General features: G+C 41.2%; 1 protein-coding gene and 1 long non-coding RNA gene across 2 annotated transcripts in view; one reads left to right on the top strand and one right to left on the bottom strand.

The window, feature by feature from the left end:
* The window catches only part of LOC122664865 (phytochrome-associated serine/threonine-protein phosphatase), a 44,463-nt gene that overhangs the window by 15,884 nt on the left and 5,682 nt on the right, over window positions 1–22,897 (top strand). The window contains exon 4 of the mRNA XM_043860890.1: window positions 14,238–14,295. Coding sequence (XP_043716825.1) covers window positions 14,238–14,295 — 58 coding nt within the window. The remainder of the gene's footprint in view (window positions 1–14,237; window positions 14,296–22,897) is intronic.
* LOC122664866 lies at window positions 884–15,344 on the bottom strand. The gene is made up of 3 exons (XR_006333390.1): window positions 15,328–15,344; window positions 11,241–11,242; window positions 884–1,213 (listed from the first exon to the last, which is right to left on the bottom strand). It is a non-coding gene; the product is annotated as an uncharacterized LOC122664866 (long non-coding RNA).

Consider the following 22,897-nt stretch of genomic DNA (forward strand, 5'->3'; position numbering starts at 1 on the left):
AGATGGGTTGGAATAATAAAATAATAATATAATCCATATACCCACTTTTCCCACAAAATCCCACCGAATATAGTAGGACTTTGAAGAAGGGTGGGGTTGGATAATTCCCTTGCCACATAAGTAGACAAAGCATTTAATGCACTTTAGCATTTAATGCATGTTGATTGTTACTTTACCACCCCATGCAAACAACATGGAAAACCTTTAGGCCCCGTTTGTTTAGAGGGGATGGTAGGGTGGGATTGTTGGGAAGATGGGACCTACATGTTGTGGGGTTTTGTTGGGGTGGAAATGTTGAGGTAAAGTTACTTTTCCCACCAAAGTCCCACCCCAGCAAAGGGGTGGGACTTTGGATAGCAAAGGGGTGGGATTTTGAAGTGCCACATCAGCAGACAAAGCAATTAATGATTTCCCCTGAGCTTTTGTAACTTCACCACCCCAAATTAATCAAATAAGATTGGGGTGGGATTTTGAAGTGCCACATCAGCATTTTCCCACCCCACCTGAGTCCCCTCTAAACAAACGTGGCCTTGAAAGTTAAAATTCCCCTCCTTTATTCCCACCCCACTTTCTCCCATCAAACAAACAGGGCTCAAGGGTTTATTCTCCTTTACTGTTAGCCCACCTGAACATAATTTGGCCACATCAGACTTATCTTTTGTCTGTTTAATTAAATCTTAGTTGCTGGTTTGGTTCATTTACTCCCTTCTTAAAAAGACTATGTCAATCATGGTTTACCTTCGATATCTACCATGAAGGGTTGTGGATGGTGAAAAAGGTAATTGAGAAGTTACTTAGGGATACTCTTTTTTCCTTGGGAGGTGTGTTGGTATAAGAGGATTGGAAGTGTATTAAAAGGTTCCATCTTGTTAAATTGAAGTGTGCTTATAGGCCTTGGAAATTCTGTTTGGGGGGGGGGGGGGGCTAGGTGGGTGGGTTTGTGGTGTTAGACTTGTTAATGTGATAAAGAAAGCTTACTATGTAAGTGGATTTGGATGTTTAGTCGGAAATCTTCGGCTATGTTGAATAAAGTTGTTGGGGCCAGATTTGGTGTGGGTTGGGAGTTTTAGAGATGTTAAAGGGTTCTCATTGTATGTTTGTTGGGAGAATGTTATGTTGAATTTGGAAGATTTTTATCAATATTTAAGTTTAGATTTCAGTCATCAGGAGAGGGTCAGATTTTGGGGGGGCAACTGTTTAATGATGGCTGTTCCTAGGGGTCTATGCTAAGACTTTCTAATCTTGTTGCTGATAAGGAAGGCCCTTGATGATTTGTCCATGTCACTGGGTACAAAGTATTGCTTGCTTCACTAATCACTAGCGAACTGCTTGTTCCAATGGAAGTCAAGGACCACAAATGATGTTGGCTAAGCAAGGGCTAGGAGAAATCTCTTGTGGATGGATGATTCTTTACCTTCAGCTGATTAATGGTTCTCTTTGTTCTATATGATGTGTTGTGGGAGGCATTGACCCGTCTTTGTTCTGGTTGTGTACCTTTTGTGGTTCTATCAATAAATTTTTTAGTTCTCTATAAAAAAAAAGAAAAAATGATAAGTAATGTGTGTAATAGTATGGTGACTTGGTGCACGCTTTTTAGAAGAAATTATGTGAACAAGAGTTGGAAAAAGGTATATTTCTTTGTGAGGAACCTCCCAGACCCCGCAGTAGCATGGTATAAAATCTCGCGAAATATCGGCGATATATCGCGATATTTCGTGAATCTCGACATGACCGAGATACGAAACAAGGTCGAAATAAAAAAATACAATAACTCGTCGATATATCGAGATATTTCGACGATATATCGTGGAACTCACGATATATCGCGAGATATCACGATATATCGCGAGATATTGTAAAGTGACAATAGTGTCACATTCAAAATCCTTATAAATTTCATATTTCGCAGCTCTTGGTCGATATTTCGACCGAGAGCTGCTGAAAATGAAATTTTCTCTCTTCTTCCTCCCTTCCAAGCCTCATTGAAGCTCCTTGTCAGCGGGAAGACGTCGGAGGGTCATCTAAGCTCATCATCCAAGCCTAATTTCATTATTTAAGGTAAATTATATTTCTCTAAAACTATTTTTTTTAAAAAAACTTTGTACAAATGTTGTTGGATGTTGATGATATTAATATATGTTAGACACCGGAGGCCGATCTACTGACCTCACGGTGTCAAATTTTTTCCCATATGTATTTTTTTATTTTTTTCTGGTTTTAAAAATTCATTTTCCTACAACTAAAATAGGAAATAATTAGGGGTAATATGACTTAGATGGTAATGAATTAAATATATGTTAGACACCAATGGCCGATCTACGGCTTCACAGTGTCGGATTTATTTTTCTGCTCTTAAATAATTCTTTTAATTTTCGAAAATTAAGAAAAATATATAAAAAATTAAAAAAACAGAAATAAATAAGGAAAAATATGAGTTTTAAGTTTAAAAAATAATGAAAAAATATGAAAGTTATTTCTATATGTTTTGAGATGCATTACATGTATATTATGTTTACTAATTCATAGTTTTGTTGTGTTAGGTCAATACTTATATTAACATTATATATAAAAAATTGGTTTTAATTTTGTGAAAAATATAAGGGTTAGGGGAAAAATATTAAATAACTATACAAGCGTATTAGTAATCTAAAAGTGTCAATTGAAGTGCATCTACATTAAGTTTTTTAATTATTTGTGTTACTTACATTGCAGTAAACAAGTATCATTATGGCGGATCGTGATAGACAACGTGCGAGGGGCAAGCAAAAGGTGGGGGAAAGTAGTCAACAAAGGGGGCGGACGGAACAAAGAGAACAGAGGGAACAAGAGAGACCAACCACCAAAGATAGGGGTGACATTGCATGGTTACATGGTACTCCCATTGATGGGGATAAGAGAAAATCTATATGTAATTATTGTCACATGCAATTTATGGGAGGTGGGTCCAGTAGACTTAAACAACATCTGACTGGAGGATCTAAAGATGTTGTAGGTTGCCATATGGTCCCTACTGAAGTAGCCAGGGAGATTGGTGATAGTTTGAGGGGAAGAAAGAAGAGGAAGGCTGACAAGCAAAGGATAAGAGAACAACTTGAGGATACGGTGAGGAGTTCGATGGGAGGAGGAAGACGATACAATGATGATGATGACTCCTCCTCCTCCTCTCGATGATGACATTGCGCATCGATGACATACAAACAGCAGAGGAGGCTAGGGATTTTAGGCGGACTGTTTCAAGGAGTAGAGGAAGTTTTCAAGATGATCAGAGACAAAGAGTAGGGGGTAGTGGAGGAGTGAGCGTTCTGGAGGTCCTAAAACTTTGAATCCTTTTAAAAGATCACAAAGTGTGAGGGCAACCCCAACACCTCTACCGATGCAGTACCACCATCAACATCCGATCCTAAATTGCATAAGAAGAAAGGAAGCAGTCAACCCAGAATCAAAGGAGCATGGAAGGGGATGAAGGGATTGGTTAAAGAATCAATAGCTAAGTGGATGCTATACCATACCATCCCAGCAAACACTGCACAAGGCCCCCATTATGATACCATGATAGATACCATTCAGAGGCTGGCCCAGGATTCAAGGGCCCCACCCCATATGAGGTAATGAATGTTTATCTACCTCAACAAAAGAGTGAGATTGATGAGTACATTAGTGAGATGAAGAATATGTGGGAGACATATGGGGTGACTATAATGGCAGATGGATGGACTGGGCCTACAAGAAAGTCCATCATCAATTTCATGATTTATTGTGATGGGAGGACAGTGTTCCTCAAATCTGTGGATGCATCCAAAGAGATAAAGGATGCAAAATATATTTACAGATTGTTAAAGGAAGTAGTGGAAAAAGATGTGGGTATTGAGAATGTTGTCCAGATTGTAACGGACAATGGAAGTAACTTCAAGCTGGCCGGTGAGAAGATGATGAACAATAATAAGTACCGGCTCTTCTGGACTCCTTGTGCAGCCCATTGCATTGACTTAATGCTAAAAGATATGGGAAAGTTAAAGTTGGTGAAGACTGTGGTTGAAAGTGCAAGACAAGTCACCAACTTTGTATACAACCACTCCTATGCACTCAATCTATTGAGGGAAAAATGTGGGGGGTGACTTGGTTAGGCCTGGCATCACAAGATTTGCCACCAACTACATTGCCCTCAAAAGCATTGAGACAAAGAAGGCCGGGCTGAGAAGCATGTTTGCTTCTGAGGAGTGGTTTCAATGGAAGGGTTCCAAGACTGCAAATGGGAGGGAAGCACAAACAACGATGTCATCGAGGACCGGACCAAACTAAGCAAAGTGGTGAAAGTTTTAGAGCGATGTAATTCAAGTTCTACATGTTGCCGACTCCGCTCGAAGGGCCCAACCATGCCAGTCCTATATCTTGCAATAGACTTGATGAAAGATAGTGTCTATAGTGTGGGTCCTCGCGATGAGCAAACACTTCTTAGATATCATAAATGCTCATTGGGAGAATCAACTTATGCATCCAGCGCATAAGGTGGTGAGTAAATTTGTTTTATGTTTACTAATTCATAGTATTATTATTTACTAATTACCTATGCATTTGACAATACCTCTATTCTATATGTCATATTTCAAGCATACTACTTCAACCCTAAGTATCAATATAACAATAGGCTTGGGTTGGAAACTCAACTTATTGATCTTTGTGAAACAAGTAGTGAAGAAGTTGGAGCCGGATGGTGCATCTACAAGCAATTTGCAACAATGAAGTGAGTTCATTTGGAAACTCAACTTATTGATGCTTTCAAATAAGTAGTGAAGAAGTACTTACTAATTTTCCACACGTGGGTATAGATCGAGGTATTTAGGGATGCATTGGGAAGTTTTGGAAGCGAGGCTGCGATCTAAGGCAGAGCACGTGGTGATCTTGGTAATTCTTTTAAGTTTTAAATTACATATGTATTGAAATTTGAAAGTTGAAAGTTGAAACAACATTTGACACATGTCTTTTTTGTTGTAAACTTGTAATGCAGCTGAATGGTGGGTGTTGTATGGGGAATCGGCTGAAAACTTAAGAAGAATAGCAATTAAAGTCCTTGCCCAAACATGTTCGCATCCGGTTGTGAGAGGAACTCGGAGTACCTTTGCACTCATCCACTCCAAGAGGCGCAGCAGTTAGGGGTCTCAACGTTTATCGACATGGTGTATGTGCACTACAACTTGAGGTGAAACTGCAACACATACGCATGGGACATGAGGGACAGAGGGGCACCATTGATCTAGCTGACATCTTTCAAGTTGACTCAGACGATGAGGACCCTATTGTGGATTGGGTGAGGGATAGAGGTGAGCCAGTGTTGGATGAGGAGGGAGGTAGGGCCGACCCCATGATAGCTTCTGAGATTGGTGCTGATGTGGACGAGTATATGGCTGACGAGGGTCAGATACATGCAAGGGAAGCCTCACCCATACCATTCCAGCCCACTGGTGGCAATGTTGCTGATGATGAAGACTGGTCTAAGTCCTCAAATGATGATGATGGTGATGATGGTGATGCTGGTGGTGGTGATGGTGATGCTGGTGGTGGTGATGTTGGTGGTGGTGATGCTGGTGAAGAATATGACGGCATGCGAGAGCGTTATGTGGTAGGCCAGGAGGCCCAGGATTCGGCACCTGTAGACCCACTCCGATTCACTGGAGAGACACAGTTTGATCATGCCACACAAGATACGGACCACGGAGCACGTGCCCCGCACCCCCACCCTCGAGAGGCCCCCTACATACATACAACAGGAAGCGTAGGGGTCGACAAACACAGTTGCAACCTGATCAAATGGACATTGATAACCTATCTAGCTCTGTTGGTGGTTTGAGTATGGGTGATAGGGAGGGAGGACCGACTGGACATTGGCGTGCCCCATCTTTTGACGCACATGCCACTCCATTGGCATCGGATTATGGTGCATCACAACCTTACGGTGGATATGGATATGGATCATCATCATATGGGCAATTTAGTGGGGTAGGGGACTATGACTACCAGTCCCAGTCCCAGGGACATCCTGGATCATCTTTTGTAGATAACATCTTTGCATACCCTAGCGGACCTAGATACCAACCTCACCAGCCATACATGCAGCCAATGCCATCGCCTCTTGCGCCGGCGCCAACATCATATCACAGTGGATCATCTTCTTCACGGACTGGATCGATTGGTAACCCTAGTTTATATCCTAGGATAGGTTACCTACAGACTGTTGATGATTCCATTTACGTGACACTTGTGGATGACTACACTCGTTTCTTCTCCGATTCTATACCGTGGTCCACATATGTCATTCAAACAGAGAGCAATGGACGTCGACTCGAGGCATGAGTGGGATTGATCCGGGGAGGCACAAGCAACTACTATTAGCGATTTAGCACTTGTAATTTGTAACTTAAGTTGTGATTTCATTAATCTATGTGTATTTAACTATTTATACATTAAGGTCGGCGACCGTATGTCAATCAAGGGTGCAAGCCCAAAACACCAATTTGAATTCACATTTTTACAATTTTATGGTTTAAATGTGTTTATTAAGCTTAAATAAGGCTGTCCATGAAGTTTCAGGCCTAAATATGGCCAAATACCCCCCGAGATGGACCCCCGAAATATTGCAGAAAAAATGCAATATTTCGGGAATATTTCGCGATATCTCGGATATTTCGGATATCTCGGTAGGCCCGAGATACCGATATATCGCGAGATATAGTACTATGCGCAGTAGCAGGAGCCTCGTGCACTGGGACGCTCTTTTTTTTAAAGATCTTTCTGATGAGGGTTGAAGAGTTTGAATGGATGGGGCTAGAAGCATAGTAGTCGAGGCCCCTAGGCGACCGATGGACCAAGGCGTTGGAGGGCTGCCTAACTGCTTAGGCGCCAAGGCACCCTAGTATTTTTTTTAATATATCCCTTATGTGTAGTATAGAAATAAATATAATTATGTTTACAGCATTACAGCAACACCAATACAGATTGAATATGCAAAGTTTGCTGTTGTAAGATAAATGAAAGAAGAAGACGAAAGAAGAAGAGAGAAGAAGGAAGAAGATAATCTGCAGAATAGGGGCTGCAGCCGTAAGAAAGACTGCCCCCAAAACATATTATTAAATAGGGTAAAAGACAAATAACACCAAGAGACAAAAATACCCCCAATAGGGGAAATCGTGAATAGGGGCTGACGCTATTACCTATTCACGACTCCCCCTCTCTCCCTTACTTCTAACACTCCCCCTCAAGCTGGATCATAGATGTTAATCATGCCCAGCTTGGTACAAATATAATTCACTCTCATACTTCCCAAAGACTTGGCGAACAAATCAGCAAGCTGCTCCCCAGTGCGAATATGGCGAGGGGAAATAATCCCTTGCTGCAGCTTCTCACGAACAAAATGACAATCGACCTCAATGTGTTTCGTTCTCTCATGAAACACCAGATTCTCAGAAATATGAATAGCAGCCTGACTGTCGCACCACAACAGCATAGGAGAATCATCACCAAATCCAAGTTCCGTCATCAACTGTTTAATCCACATTAGTTCACAAGTGCCATGAGCCATAGCCCGATACTCCGACTCTGCACTAGACCAAGCTACTACAGGCTGTTTCTTGCTCTTCCATGAAACAAGGTTCCCTCCAACAAAGACACAATAGCCCGAAGTAGACTTTCTATCAATAGGAGATCCTGCCCAATCTGCTTCAGCAAATCCTTCAATCCTTCTATGACTATGATTAGAATACAAGAGACCACGGTCTGGATCCTTCTTAACATATCTCAGCACCCTTATAACTGCCTCCCAATGAGCTGTCCTAGGGGCGGACATAAATTGACTCAGTACACTGATAGGAAAAGAGATGTCAGGTCTAGTCATAGTCAAATAGTTGAGTTTCCCTACAAGCCTTCGATACTTCTCTGGATCATCCAGAACATCCCCATCCTCTGCCATGAGTTTCTCATTTGGATCCATAGGAGTATCCAAAGGCCTAGAGCCCAATAAGCCTGTCTCTGAAAGTAAATCAAGCACATATTTTCGTTGTGAGAGCGAAATCCCTTTCCTTGAGTGAGCTACCTCAATACCCAAGAAGTACTTTAGTCGTCCCAGGTCCTTAGTCTGGAATTGCTGTCCCAAATATGTCTTCAAGCTCTCAATACCTGAAGAGTCATCCCCTGTAATAACAATATCATCTACATAAACTACCAAAAACATCTTCCTTGCATTTGACTGCCTGAAAAACATTGAGTGATCACTCTCGGACCGAGTCAAACCAAACTCTAGCACAACATCTGTAAAGCGGCCAAACCAAGCTCGTGGTGACTGCTTCAGCCCATACAAAGATTTCCTCAGCTAACACACCTTACCAGACTCCCCCTGAGCAACAAAACCAGGAGGTTGCTCCATATACACCTCCTCAAGGAGGTCCCCATGCAAGAACGCATTCTTGACGTCTAGCTGAAATAATGGCCAGTGATGTATAGTAGCCAAGGAAATTAAAATGTGGACAGAAGTAAGCTTTGCAACCAGAGAGAAAGTATCTAGATAGTCCACACCATACACCTGGGCATAGCCCTTAGCAACAAGACGGGCTTTCAACCGAGCCACAGACCCATCAAGAATAACCTTCACCACAAAGATCCAACGACAACCGATAGTAGACTTACCAGAGGGTAAAGAAACAAGCTCCCATGTCTGAGTGTCCTTCAGAGCAGATAACTCCTCAGTCATGGCAACCCTCCACCCAGGGTGAGCCAAGGCCTCTACCACCGACTTAGGAATAGGATAACTGTCAATAGTAGATAAACAAACAACAAAAGAAGAGGACAAACGAGCATAGGACACAAAACGATCAATAGGGTGTTGGGTACAACTGCGAACCCCCTTACAGGTAGCAATAGGAACATCAAGATAAAAAATAGGAGGTTCAGTAACAGAGGAGGAAGTACCTGAAGTAGGATCTGAAGGCGAGGATAACGTGGTAGATGGTGCTGCTTGGGTACTGTATCTCTCCATATGTGTAATGCGATGTGTTGGTGCATCAGGTGGGCGACGACGAAAAACATCCAGCGGTTTGGTAGGAGGTGGCACCGTAGGCAAAGGATCCTGTACAGGAGAAGAAGTATCGACAACATAAAGAGGGAGATCATCGTCCTCTCCGAAGTAGGGAGCGAGGATGCAACAAATGGAGTAGATTCAAAAAAGGAGACATCAGCGGTAACAAAGTACTTTCGCAAATCAAAAGAATAACACCGGTAACCCTTTTGGGTTTTAGAATACCCCACGAAAAGACATTTAAGAGCTCTAGGATCCAACTTAGAGCGACCAGGACGATGATCCCGATTAAAACAAATACACCCAAAAACACGTGGTGGTAAGACAAACAACGGATGGGAAGGGAACAACAAAGAATATGGAATGCCACCACCCAAAACAGAAGAAGGCATGCGGTTAATAAGATAACACGCAGTCAAAACAGCATCAGCCCAAAAATCTTTAGCCACTTTCATCTCAAATAAAAGAGATCGAGTAACTTCCATCAAATGTCTGTTCTTTCTCTCAGCTACACCATTTTGTTGAGGTGTATCCGCACAAGAGGACTGATGAATGATCCCATGTTAAACCATAAACTCATTAAAGGAAGCAGAAAAATATTCTTTTGCATTGTCACTTTGAAGAACTTTCAAAGAAGTAGTAAATTGATTTTGAATTTCAAGCACAAAAGTATAGAAAATGGAATATAATTCAGAACAATCCTTCATTAAATAAATCTAGGTAACTCTGGAAAAGTCATCTACAAAAGTGATAAAGTAACAAAAACCCAACACAGATGAAACAGGACACGGACCCCACACATCCGAATGAACTAAAGAAAAGGGTTGGACAGCCCTGTTACTGACTCGAGGGGGATAACTTACACGGTGAAGTTTCCCAAACTGACAAGACTCACACTGCAAACTAGACAAGGACTGAAACCAACTATCTAAAATCTTCAAACTCTGCAATGAAGGATGACCCAAACGACAGTGAATCTGATGAAGAAGTGCCACACTCGAACACGCCACAGTGGATGCGCCGTCAAGAAGATACAGTTCCCCAGATACGCGACCTCTACCAATTGTCTTCCTCGACTGGAGATCCTAAAACTCACAATAATGAGGAAAAAAGGTAACCGAACAATTGTTAGCTTTGGTAAATTCGAAAAGATAATAAATTGAAAGGAAATTTGGGCAAGTAAGAAACGAAAGACAACGACAAAGAGGGGGTAACATGCACAATGCCTGTACCCCGAACTTTAGCAAGAGACCCATCGGCTAACACAACATCAGAAGAAGATTCACGAAATGAAGAACAGATACCTGATGCTCCAGTCATATGGTCCGAAGCACCTGAATCAATGATCCAGGGACGAGAAGTAGATGATAGGCATGCAGTAGCATTACCTAGCTGAACTAGGGTAGCAGTGGAGAACTGAGATGACTGAGAATTCTGAAATTGCGTAAACCGCTCATAGTCTTCATCAGACATAGTCATTGTTTTACCCTCAGGCTTAGAAGGAGGGGTAACCACCGGATCACTGCTGGCTGAATTTGTAAACTGAGGTGGTTTACCATGAAGCTTCCAACAAAAGCGCTGAATGTGACCAGCTTTGCCACAATGATGACAAGTGCGCACCTGTCCTGAAGTCTCTGAAGTACCGGATGTGGGTGCTTTACTGTTCCCTGACCCACGACCACGGCTACCACCACTGCTGCCCGTACTTGTCCCACCACTGGACCCACGGTTGGGGAAGGCTGCAAGGGCAGAATTCTCATTACCATGAGAGGAATCTTGGCTGTTCTCACGAGAAACCCGTAAAAGTCTTGAAAAAGTTTCTGAGAGTGTGGTGACTCTATCCCCACCGAGGATTTGAGACCGTACTGGCTCAAATTCTTTTCTAAGTCCACCCAAAAATACCATAACAGCCAGCTGCTCTTGCTGTTGCTGCATCTCTTTCACATCAGACGTGATAGGAAGAATGGAATTCAGCTCCTCATATAGTTGCTTGAATTCTGCAAAATATTGGATTACAGGCAGAGTCTTCTGATCCACCTTATAAAAAGCTTGGGACAGGTCATAAATCCGAGACAAGTTGTCCTTCCCAGAGTAGAGGACATTCAAATAGTCCCATAAGTCCTTTACTGTGTCAATGTGAGTAACCAGGTCTGCAATCTGATTATCCATTGAGTTCAACATCTGACTCAATATTCTTGCATCCACAGTATCCCATGTCGTATCTCTTGCAGGCTTTGGCTTGGTGAGATGATCCTGTTGATCACGCCCCGTCAAGGCCAATCGAACCACCTTCTTCCATTGCTGAAAATTAGAAATCCCTTCAAGTTTCCTTTTGGTAATGCGATGAGAAGAGGAGGATAATTCTGTCACAGTAGTCTTTGCATCACCCATGCTGAACTAAACCAAATTAAATCTTCACAGAGAAGTCTCGGACAGAGTGAAATTAATGGACAGCAATCACTTCTTACTTTCAAACACCTCTGAAATTACAAACAGTTATGAAACTGTAGGGTAGCAAGGTGATACAACCTTCTACGACCTCCAATCAATCACAACCAACACACGCCAGCCAATAACTCAATCAAATCCAAAAACATAAACCACCGAGACCTAGTTCTTTATATAGTCATGAACTAGTCTCAAATAAAACCATAAAACTGCAGCAAAGGGTGCTGCATCCCCTTTAAGATGAGACCACGAGAAGTTCCAAAACCTTGATTCTTCAAATCCGCAAATTTATACAAATTAAAACGCAGGAATAGAGAGAGGATTGAGGATGAATAATCGACCTCTACAGTCCTAGCTTTGATACCATGTAAGATAAGTGAAAGAAGAAGAAGAAGAGAGAAGAAGGAAGAAGAGAATCTGCAGAATAGGGTCTGCAGCCATAAGAAAGGCTGCCCCCAAAACATATTATTAAATAGAGTAAAAGACAAATAACACCAAGAGACAAAAATACCCCCAATAGGGGAAATCGTGAATAGGGGCTGACGCTATTCCCTATTCACGACTCCCCCTCTCTCCCTTACTTCTAACAGCTGTTATATCTAGCAACATCATTACAGCATTACAACAACAACATTAAGTTAGAACAACATTATTTAGAGGGAAAAAATGCAAGTTAACAAAAGAAGTGAGTTAATAAAGTTCGATGTCGTTCTTAATTTATTTATTTGTTTTTTTGGGCACTGAATGATCCCATGCTTCTCACCCATACATAAACTTTTACACAAGCCAATAAAAATGTTAGAAAAAACATTATTTAGAGAAAAAATATAACAAAAGCGCAACACTGGTATCAGACACCCTCGCCCTTGCCGCTACCCCTACCTTCGCTTTCTCTAATGCAAGCTATGCTCTAGCTGTTTGTGCTTGGCTTTGTACTGGTCTTAGCTTTGCTCAAGTAAAAAAAATCGATCGCTCAGGGACCTTGGTGTCCGAAGGCGCCCTAGGCGATTCCCTGTGTCCCAAGGCGCCTGCCTTGTTAAGTTAGAATAAGGCAGGCGACTGCCCAGCCCTTGGAAACCTCCCCAGACACCTAGGCGATACCTTGACAACTATGGCTAGAAGTGTGTTCTTGATGAAAGTATTCTTATGAGTTTCTAGCACAAGGTTTAGAGGATCTGGTGCTGGCTTAAGGTGAATGTATTCGCTTGCTTTGTCATTTTGGATAGTGTTCAACTATGGATCACTTGAGGAAAAGTGGTTTCCAGATGACCACTAGGTATTGCATGGGAAAAGAGAGGATGTGACATTGGCTCCTTTGTTTAGTAAATGCTTGCTATCATTTGATGGAGCTACTACCTGATTATGATGGCACTGAGATTTTGTACATTGTACCTTGACAATCTTGGTTGTATTTTGAACATGAAGAGATAAAGAAGCCATTGCAATTGCTGGAAATACTAGGCACACTAAAGGCACAAAAATAGAGGTTAAGTTGAAAGTTGTCATAGAATGAATACCTTGATGGGGGCCCTTGCATGGATGTGCCCGTCTGTTAGTCAACTTGCTGCTGCAGTCTCCTCTATATTTTTCGCCTTTGTCAGTAGCTGATTAGCAGGTCCTTTCTTTCCCCTATTGGCTTTGACCCAAAGGCCTCCACCGCCTGTCTCAATCTGTTGCCCCAATGTTAGAGCAGCTTCCGTCAATGTCAGATGGTGGATGACGGTATTGCAGTTGAATTGGGGTTTTCAAAATTTTTTTTGAAGTTGATATCACCGAAAACCAATTGCAAAGCGAACGAACTCACCGCCAACATCCCCTGCCTTTTTACACTTCAGAGATTCGTCATCTAAGACTATTACAGAGATAATTAAAAGAGAAAACTTAGGTATTTTAAAAATTAGAAAAAAAACTGACTGGCTCGAGTCACCAGGTTTTGAGGAGGGTGAGTCAATTGGAGAACTTGGTTTCCAACAATGGAATGATTACCTTGTTAGATTCACCCCCCCCCCCCAAAAAAAAAGAAGAAGAAAAATGCCATCGAACTTCCTCTTGTGTTTTGCATGTCAGATCATCCATAACCGATGTTACGTCTTACCTTCTGTATTGTGCGAGGGTATTTGCTAATTGTGGATGTGTATTTTTTTTTGTAACTTGTCCCTTTTGCAATCCACTGGGGCTTATGGAACGGAAAGAGTAGGAGATTTTAAAGAAAGCAATGATTAGTGCCTGGTATTTTTTGGTTGGTAGTCTTGATGTTAATTGACTGCTAGCTATGAATGGGTTGAAAGATATGCCCACTCCTGTTGGTGATAGTACAAGTACTTTAATGCATTTCTCGGTCCTTTTGTGAGAAATACTCATGCATTCTCTCTCTCTCTCTCAGAAGCAGATATATATTTGTTGGAAGAAAGTTTTATGGGGGAGTGTGCGCCCTGTGCCCAAACACAGAGAAAGGGGGGGACGAAATGACCGCCTCGCTCCCCATGAAAGGCGGTAATGACCGTCCTGTTGATGCCTCTGTGCACGCTACCATTGGTCCCTGTGCAGGGGCCATGCTCCCCCACAGAGAACTCTTTCCCATCTTTGTCAATAAAATTTTTGGTTGCTTATAGAAATATGATTTTAATTTTTGAAGTTAATTTTATATTCTGATTTTGATACTTATATTCATTAACAAGTGCATCACTGCTTTTGTGTGTTCTGATCTTGGTGCTCATCTTCTTTACAGGTACCCTGCTAACATAACTCTTTTGCGTGGAAATCATGAAAGCAGACAACTAACTCAGGTATACTCATTTAGTATTGTAGTTGGAAGTTAAGGTTGTGTTGTTAGAAAACATATTTTAGGATATATTAAAGGTACCTGCAAGGCTTGCAAGGACGACAGGCTACCAGCTTTGCTGTAAATGGAACACACATATGGGGGACGGGATGATATTTACTTTTTGGTTGCTCCCAATTTGTAGGCCTAGCAAAGGTTGGTTTAAGTTGGTTCATCCTGACACACTCTGAATCACATGCTTCTGGTATATCAGAGTCAAGGAAACAGGTTGTGATGTAGGGTGCTTTAATAATTGGTTCAGTCTTTTTGTGAAGAGAGTCTTTAAAATCCAACTCGTCAAAGGCTGTTCTATGCTGGAACTTAGCTTCATTTACTTTTTCTCTATTAGCTAGCCTCATTTATTTTTGCTTTATTAGACTGTCCTAAAATTCTGGCTTATTTCTGAGATCAGATCTGACTTGGGCCTGTAGGGTATATAGGATTTCTTTTGGTAGCTGCCAGTGACTTCACTCTTTTCTGTAGCCCGACTTGGGTCTGTTATTATATGTTAGCCTTCTATCAATAAAGTTTTTTTTTCTAATTGACATATCTAGATTCCAATAGGTAGTGGTTTTCCTGGATGGCCCACCCAATGGCATACCTGGTCTGGTGATGCAGTAGCACTTAACTGGTTGGACCAGCATGACCAAGTTTGGAAACCCAAACCCATACAGAATCGGTCCAACCCGGTTTTTTGGTCCAACAAGGGTCAAAGTAGTTTAGTTATTCTTTAAGTCTTTTATTTGTTTGAGTTGGATACTTAGGAATGGGCTGCTTAGTTTTAGAGTTGGTTCGCAAGATGTTTTTCAGTTTTAGAGTCTAATTAAGAGTCTTGTTATTTTCCTTTATATAATTGCATGTACCCAATGTTGGACACAAAGAATAGAAAATTGAATTGGGTTTTGCTCTGCGTGAGTGTATGGTTGTGTTTCCTCTTCCCCCTGCAACTCTTTGAGTTTCTTCTCAGATTTCTCCTCTCCTCTATCCCACCCTCCACCAATTTGGTATCAGAGCCATAGTTTCCCGTCTCCCTCCCTATCAGTATCTCTCCTTCCCTTTCTTACTTCCTTTTCCCTTCTCCCTGATTCCCAGCCATTGTTTTCTTCTCAGCAACAAAACAAGCAGCAAAGAGTCGCTGGAAACCCTTCTTGGTCGGCTTCCTTGAAGCGAGTCGAGTCCCCACCTCAGGAGTGGTCGTTGTCATCAAATCCCTCCTCCCTCACATCACACCCCCTCTATGTCGAAGTCGAAGCTCTGCTACTGATTATTCTCTAGAGGTTGAAGACGATTTGGTCTTCTCCCACTTCCCCACGATAAGTCTCCTTTTACAAACCCTATCCCCACATTTTGCTCCCCCCCCCCCCCCCCCCAATTATTCGTTATTCTATTTAGTTCTTAATTTCTTTTTTCCAGAATTACCCTCCCTATGCCATCCACCTTGGTGTGTTTAAAAGGTTATATTCCTTTTATACCCTACTAGTGCCCTTTATTTCCACTTTATCTTTATTTTTTGTTTAGTTCTAAGTTTTCCCTTGTCACTAACACGTCCCTCCTCTTAAAGTTGAACTTCAATTAAATTATAGCATTGCCACTTCCCCTTTTAGACTAGTTATATTTACAGATTTGCCACCATCTATTGTTATTTACTTACTTTGAGTTCGGGTGGGCCCATAGCAAACCCAAATAGCTTTTCTGAACCCCAGGATCACCACCAATTTGGAGATTCTATCCATATCTTAACCATGGTGGCCAATATTGAGATTCTTTAGCAGCTCAACTCCTATAAAGGTGAGACCGATCCAAAAATGTGACACCCTCACTAAACGTGTCGATACCCTTACAGTCACTGCAGTTGTCAGTTCCCTCCATAATATGATGACATCCATGCAAGCTTCTATTGACTGACTGGTGGCTTCTAATAAAGGAAAGAGTTCCATGTAATCTGGGGATTCTTTCAACTCCATCCCACAGGGTCTGTCTCAGGATTCACCTCCGGCACCACCCGGTCCACCCCCGCTACCACCATATGGAGTTGGTCGATATGATGATCCTATTTATGGAGCTGAAAGAGGCGCAAAGCTGGACGTCCTCGATTTTTATGGGGATAACCGAGAACAGTGTACCTTGACTGGGTTCACAATTTGGAGACATTTTTCAGATGGTACTAGTAAACTGAGGCTAGAAAGATCTTATTTGCGGAGGCCAAACTGAAGGGCATAGCTTGAGTCTGGTGGATCAAGTAACAACAATAGAATCAGACCCGTGCCATTGGATTAGTGAAGCCATGAATTGGAGATTCTTGCCTACTGAATACAAGAAACACATGTACCTCAGGTTTGCACTGTTGAAACAGGAAACATGGTAGTTGAGGAGTATGTCACCAGATTCTACTATTTTGCCACTCAACTCTGATTTTGAGGGGATGAAGAGGTGTTGGTGGCACAGTTCAGCAATGGTTTGTACCCTCAGATCAGTACTACACTAGCATCCACTCGACTGCCTACAATGGAGGACTCAATACAAGTAGCATACCGGGTAAAAGAAAGTTTGAAGTTACCATACCCTCAGAAGACTTTTACATATATTTTCTCCATGTGTGATAGTCTCAGTTAGCAACAATCTTGTCCACAGGAAAAGTCATTCAACAGGCTACAGTTTAGCGGTTCCTCTATGGCACCTTCATAGTTCGAAAACTCGTCTCGACCCGGTGTCTCGACTAGGTTGAGAGGACTGAGATCTCGCTGAGTTTGTGTATTTTTTTGTTTCGGTATGATGTTTCGGTGGGCAAATGGCCATAGTTGGCTCCAAAACTTTAAGGGAAGCTTGTTTTAGGCTTAATAAACATATTTAAATCTTCAAATTGTAAAAAAGCACCTAATTTGGTGTTTTGGATTTGCACCCTTGGTTGGCAGTAAACGTCGAACCCTTAATGTAATATTGCCTATTCTACACATTGTTTGAGTGCTATGAGACATAATTGGTAAGAAATAATATTGAATAATTATTTAAGAAATAGTTAAAGACTTAAAGTTTCTACTACAAAGTACAAAGTACAGTGAAGTGTGAACAATGCATATTACATAGACACCCTAGTCTTCCTCGTCCCAACAACAACAACAACAACAATTTAGCCTTATCCCAACTAAATGGGTTGGCTACATGGATCCTTTCAAAAAATAATAGGGAAAACTGAGGTCCTCACAAAGCAAAAGGGAAGTGAGAGGGATAAAGAATTAAAATGAAGAAATGATATAAGAAAAGTGAGGAATGGAAAATGAAAAATGAGAGGAAAGAGAATAGCCCGGGAAATCAAAAAAATCTCAGCTACATGGTGTCGACAACATTGATCCTTGCCCTCCAATAGGCTCTATTTGAGGTCATACTTGGCACAAGACCCAAACTATGCATGTCATTCTTCACAACCTCTCCTATGGTCATTTTAGGTTTGCCCCTAGCTCTTTTAGCTCCTTCAATCGGGATCAGACATATAGGCTTCTGACAATACAATGAGTATATGACTGCTTACTGACATATAGGCCTCCAGTGTCTACATATAAAAATCTGCCCCCATACAACAAGTATTTGTCATAATTTTTTTTTTTGAAAAATAGTTTTTGGGAATAGTAACTTTACCTAAAATAGTTGAATGTAGCCAAATCTTTCACAATAGCAAAAATCGATCTCTTCGTAGTGGTGTGGCAACCCTTAGTAGTGTATCCCAGTAATATTGAGTGATTATGTGGCCAAAAAAAAAAAACCCCAAGGTTTTCCCCCCTTCTCTAGTTCCAAACCCACGACTCTGTCAAGTTTACTTCGAAATTTATAAGTATGGGTCATAGTTATCAAGGCGAGAAAGCGACCATGGCGTTTTAGAGGGGAAAAATTCAAGGCGACACCGCCATGGCGCCCAAAGCGTCCAAGGCGACCAAGGAGCCTGGACGCGACGCCTTGATAACTATGGTATGGGTCGAGTTTGTGCCTTTTTTATATGGTACTTTGTACCATTTTGGCGAGACGATACAAAAGTACTGAAATCACGCCGAAATTTTGGCCAAGATTTCCAAAACATTGTCAATTTGAGATCTCGTGAGAAAAATTGTTTCGACTAGCTCGACTTTCTCGAGTTTTTTTGTTCGAGATCTCGGTGAGATTTAGAACTATAGGCACCTTTGATGCCAAAGTGCCCTTGTTCTCTGCCTTGGCATGGTTCCGACAGATCTTTTATGAAGCCCACCGGCTGAGCTACAATGCTTCTTATGCGAGGGGTACGAAGTTACGAACACTTTTCTGCTCAGTGTCCAAATCGTCTGGTTGCTTTCACTGATTATAAGGACGAATTTAAGGCTACTGGTTCGAAAGAGACACAGGCACAACCTAGCACTTTTGGGTTAGAGTGCGATTGTGAATCTAGTGAACCTAAGGATAGAGATGGTAATGGAGAGCTGCAACATTGTTATGTTCTTCGTCCACTTTTGGCTAGACACAAGGTTTCTGACAAGGATGATTTGCATCGAAATGGTATTTTCCAGATCAGAATGAGATGTAAAAACAGTCTGTGCACTATTATAATCGACGGTGGTAGTTGCACCAATGCCGTCTCTGAATTTGTTGCTCGCAAACTCAGTTTAAAGACAGAGCTGCATCCTAACCCATACAAAATTGCGTGGGTGAACAACACTAATCTTAAGATCAATGATCGATGTTTGCTCACGTACTCTATTGGCGGGTTGATCAACAAAGTGCAATGTGATGTCCTACCCTTACATATGTGTTACATCCTTTTGGGGCATCCATGGTTATTTGATAAGAAGGCTCAACATTGTGGTTATTCAAACATGTACTCATTCAAACACGCTGGACTCGAAATGAAGTTCCTCCCAGCTTAGGGTCTTCCGACAATCAAGCTTCAGCGGACAGCATGATCTTTTCTCCTCCAATGTGTTAAGTCGGTTGGTCTCCTCGGTCCTTGTCCAAACTCGAAGGAGTCGAGTTCTTTTCTGAGAAGGAGAATTGATGTAATAGCACTTAATTGGTTTGACCAGCATGACCGAGTTTGGAAACCCAAACCTAAACGGAACCAGTCCCGGTTTTGGTTCAACAAGGATTGGAAGTAGTTTAGTTATTCTTTAAGTCTTTTATTTGTTTGAGTTGGATATATAAGAATAAGCTACTTACTTTCAGAGTTGGTTTGCAAGTTTTTTTTTTTTCAGTTTTAAAGTCTAATTAGGAGTCTTGTTATTTTTTTATATAATTGCGTGTACCAAATGTTGGTCACATAGAATTCAATAAAAAATTGAATAGGATTTCGCTCTGTGTGAGTGTGTGGTTGTGTGTTTCCTCTTCCGCCTGCAGCTCTTGAGTTTCTTCTCAGATTTTCCCTCTCCTTTACTCTGCACTCCACCATCTAGTCATGCCATGTGGCAGGTTGGGAGGGGCTGAAATTTTGTGAGCAGGTTCATTGCAAGGTGCCCTGTTCACATGTCAAGGTTCAGCCCAAGCGTAGTTGGCCAAGTAACAAAATAAAGCATTGAAAATCCAGGACTACCAAGAGGGTGCATGCCGATACTTGCACTACTGAGAGGGTGCATGTCAATATATAAGAGGTATATATGATTGAATTCGAGTCAGAAATTCTACACGTGCCCAATCCAGACCATCCACTAGATATCCAACAGTTGGAATTGCCGCATCACCCTTTGAGGTGGCACGATTAGGTGCGCTGTCGAGTAAAACAATTATAGCAAGTTAAGTTATCAAGTTGATGTTTTGCTAATGCAAAGTGATTATTGATATGTTTCTTACCGTTCTTTGTTGTGACGTGGTCTCCTAGATGTGTTGGACTATTGTTCAGTAGTTGAAGTAAACTGGAAGCTTGATGTCCATTAGTTATTGGAAAAGATTGATAGCTTTTGGGTGAAGTCAATCATTGAAAACCTTATTGGTGTGATTTTGGTTGTGGTTGACAACAAAACAATCCATGTGTTGTATAAAAAATAACAAAATTTGGTCAGAATGGTGGGATAATTTCGTCCAAGCATGTAACAATATATATTTGACATCATTTGGATTGAAATGGAGCAATTTTGACGAAAGTTGTCTTTTTGATCTAAAGCTTCTAGTTCCGCCAGAATCATAATAAAAATTATAGTCCCCCCCCCCCCCCGGTGGGGCCTGGGGACTTCTTTGCCGAAGTTTACAGTGGAGGATGTCATTCCCATGCTGTTGCCATATTGTCTGTTGCTCCTGAACTCGATGATTTGACCATGTCATCATTTAGGCCACATCTGCTTAGCTGTGAAGAAAAGTGAAGTGACATTAACTTTCATTGCTTAAATAAAATGCAATGGAATGTTTGCTATATTTCCAGGACCTACTCTAGTTTTTCTTCTTGTTCTTTTATGTTTTTGGTTGATCTGGTTTGTTGTTGGTGATGAGTATGGTAATATTTTTGAATTGAAAGTAGTATATGTCATGAAAAGGTGGCCACGGTGCTGCAATGGTATTGATGTTCTTGTGGTTTTATGGAATTGGTGTCGCAACAGGATGTCTGAGTGAGTCAATATGCTGACTCTACTGTTTCTGGCCTGCTGAAATGATAATCCTAGACTAGAGATCGTTACCTCGATTAAGTTGGATGGACTTACTATCTGGAGTGGGTACAATCAGCTAAGTTTATTTCTGGGAAAGGTAAAGTAGGACACCGTAATGATCAGATTAGAAGACTACATACTTCCATTTAGTTGGGATAAGGCTGAGTTGTTGTAGTGTTGTATCCTTTCATTTTTGAAGAAAGGTAAGAATGTGGGACTGGCTCTATTTTTTTGGCAGATTGGACGATTCATCTCCCATCTTTCCCTTATGAGAAATCTTTAGCATACTCCTCTCTCTTGACAAATATATGGGAATGATCAGACCATAACTACTCCTTTGCTTGGGAAAGTATTGCATTGGAGCTTGAGCATACCTGTAATTTTTGGGTGGATTGAACGGAATTTGGAGTTTGAGCTAACTAGGATATAATGTCTTAGTAAAATGAGCGTCCTCTCTTATTACTGTTTACTTCTACATCTGAAGTGATGAGAGCAGATGTAATGCTTTGGGACAACCACATATTGTGAGTGACTATTCAGCTATGGTTGTCAGCAAACAAAAATGGATATCTGACTGGAGGGAAAAGCAAGTGAAATCTGAGGATAGAAATAAGTTTATGTTAGAGAGTATAGATGAAGAAAACCAGAACCGAGAATGGAGGAAGAAGAGAGAAAGAGAAGAAGATGAGGAAGAGGAGAGAACTGTTAAACTTATCAGTCTCCCTCATAATGCTTGTATTTATAATCTCAAATTACAATAGAAAGGGGAACTCCTAATCAGATTAGGAATTCCTAATCATGATAGGATTCCAAGTTACAATAGGAAAAGAACTAGAACTAACAACTCAAACTGAAACTAAGACTAACAACTCACAGTAGAATTAGGACTTGACATAATTAGAAACTAGGACTCCAACTAGGAGTAGGAAAATAGAAGATACACATATCAACCAAATCACTGTTCACGTGAATAGTGTCACATGAACAGTACTTTAACACTCCCCCTCAAGCTGGATTGTACAAATAAGTAAAGAAAGACGATCCAGCTTGAACTAAAAGGAAAAAAAAGAACTCCATAATAAGGCAAACACTCCCCCTCAAGTTTGCGCATACAAGTTATTAATGCCCAACTTAACAAAATGAGAAGAAACTAAGTTGCAGCAGAATTCAGCTTGACAGATGAATGTAGCTCCCAAATAAACCTTCAAGAACTTGAAATTATTGATCTTCAAAACCTGGACAGACATGATCAGCAAACCGGGACTAGAATTTCTTCCAAAAAAAGGCAGCTTTTAACGATCTTCAATAGCTAACCAGTGATGAATCTCAGATTGTCATAATGACATAAAATCTTGAAGTTAAATAACTAGAGCAGCAAGTAGCGGAAACGAGCTGAATTAGGCAGCGGAAAAACACTGTATCAACCCAACTGAAAGTCCTCAAATAGGCAACAACCAAATATTTTCAATACTCTTCAATACTTCAATCTCCCCCTTACGGCAAACTCAACCCAATAACGAAGGATATCCAATGGCAATGGTGGAGAAAACTGATCTTCTATGTTTTGCACCAATGTTCCTGCAAGTTTTGCGTTCTACAATGTCTGCAAGTGTATTGTACATAATCCCCCCCTCACGTGTCGTAGTACACGTGGACAAATAACGGAGATTATGTCAGAGATAGTGCAAAAGTATAAACTTCCAGAATTCTCCAAAGGTGCTATGGGTATGAAAAAAGGAATGGCAAAATTGTAATTTACTAGAAGTTTCCAAAGGTGTTATGGGTAAATACCAAAGGTATGGGATATGAAGGGAATTAGAATTATTGAAAGAGAACGGTGTTGAAAAAAAAGGATGGCATGGTTGTAAGTTGGTGGAAATCCACTTTTAAATATAATCCAAGCCAAAGGGCAAACTGGTAATAAACCAGAATTTTCAAGGGTCAATTGGGTAGTCAAATAGGGGAATGGCAGAATTG

This window comes from Telopea speciosissima, chromosome 6 (assembly GCF_018873765.1).
Source record: "Telopea speciosissima isolate NSW1024214 ecotype Mountain lineage chromosome 6, Tspe_v1, whole genome shotgun sequence".
Classification (NCBI taxonomy): Eukaryota; Viridiplantae; Streptophyta; class Magnoliopsida; order Proteales; family Proteaceae; genus Telopea; species Telopea speciosissima.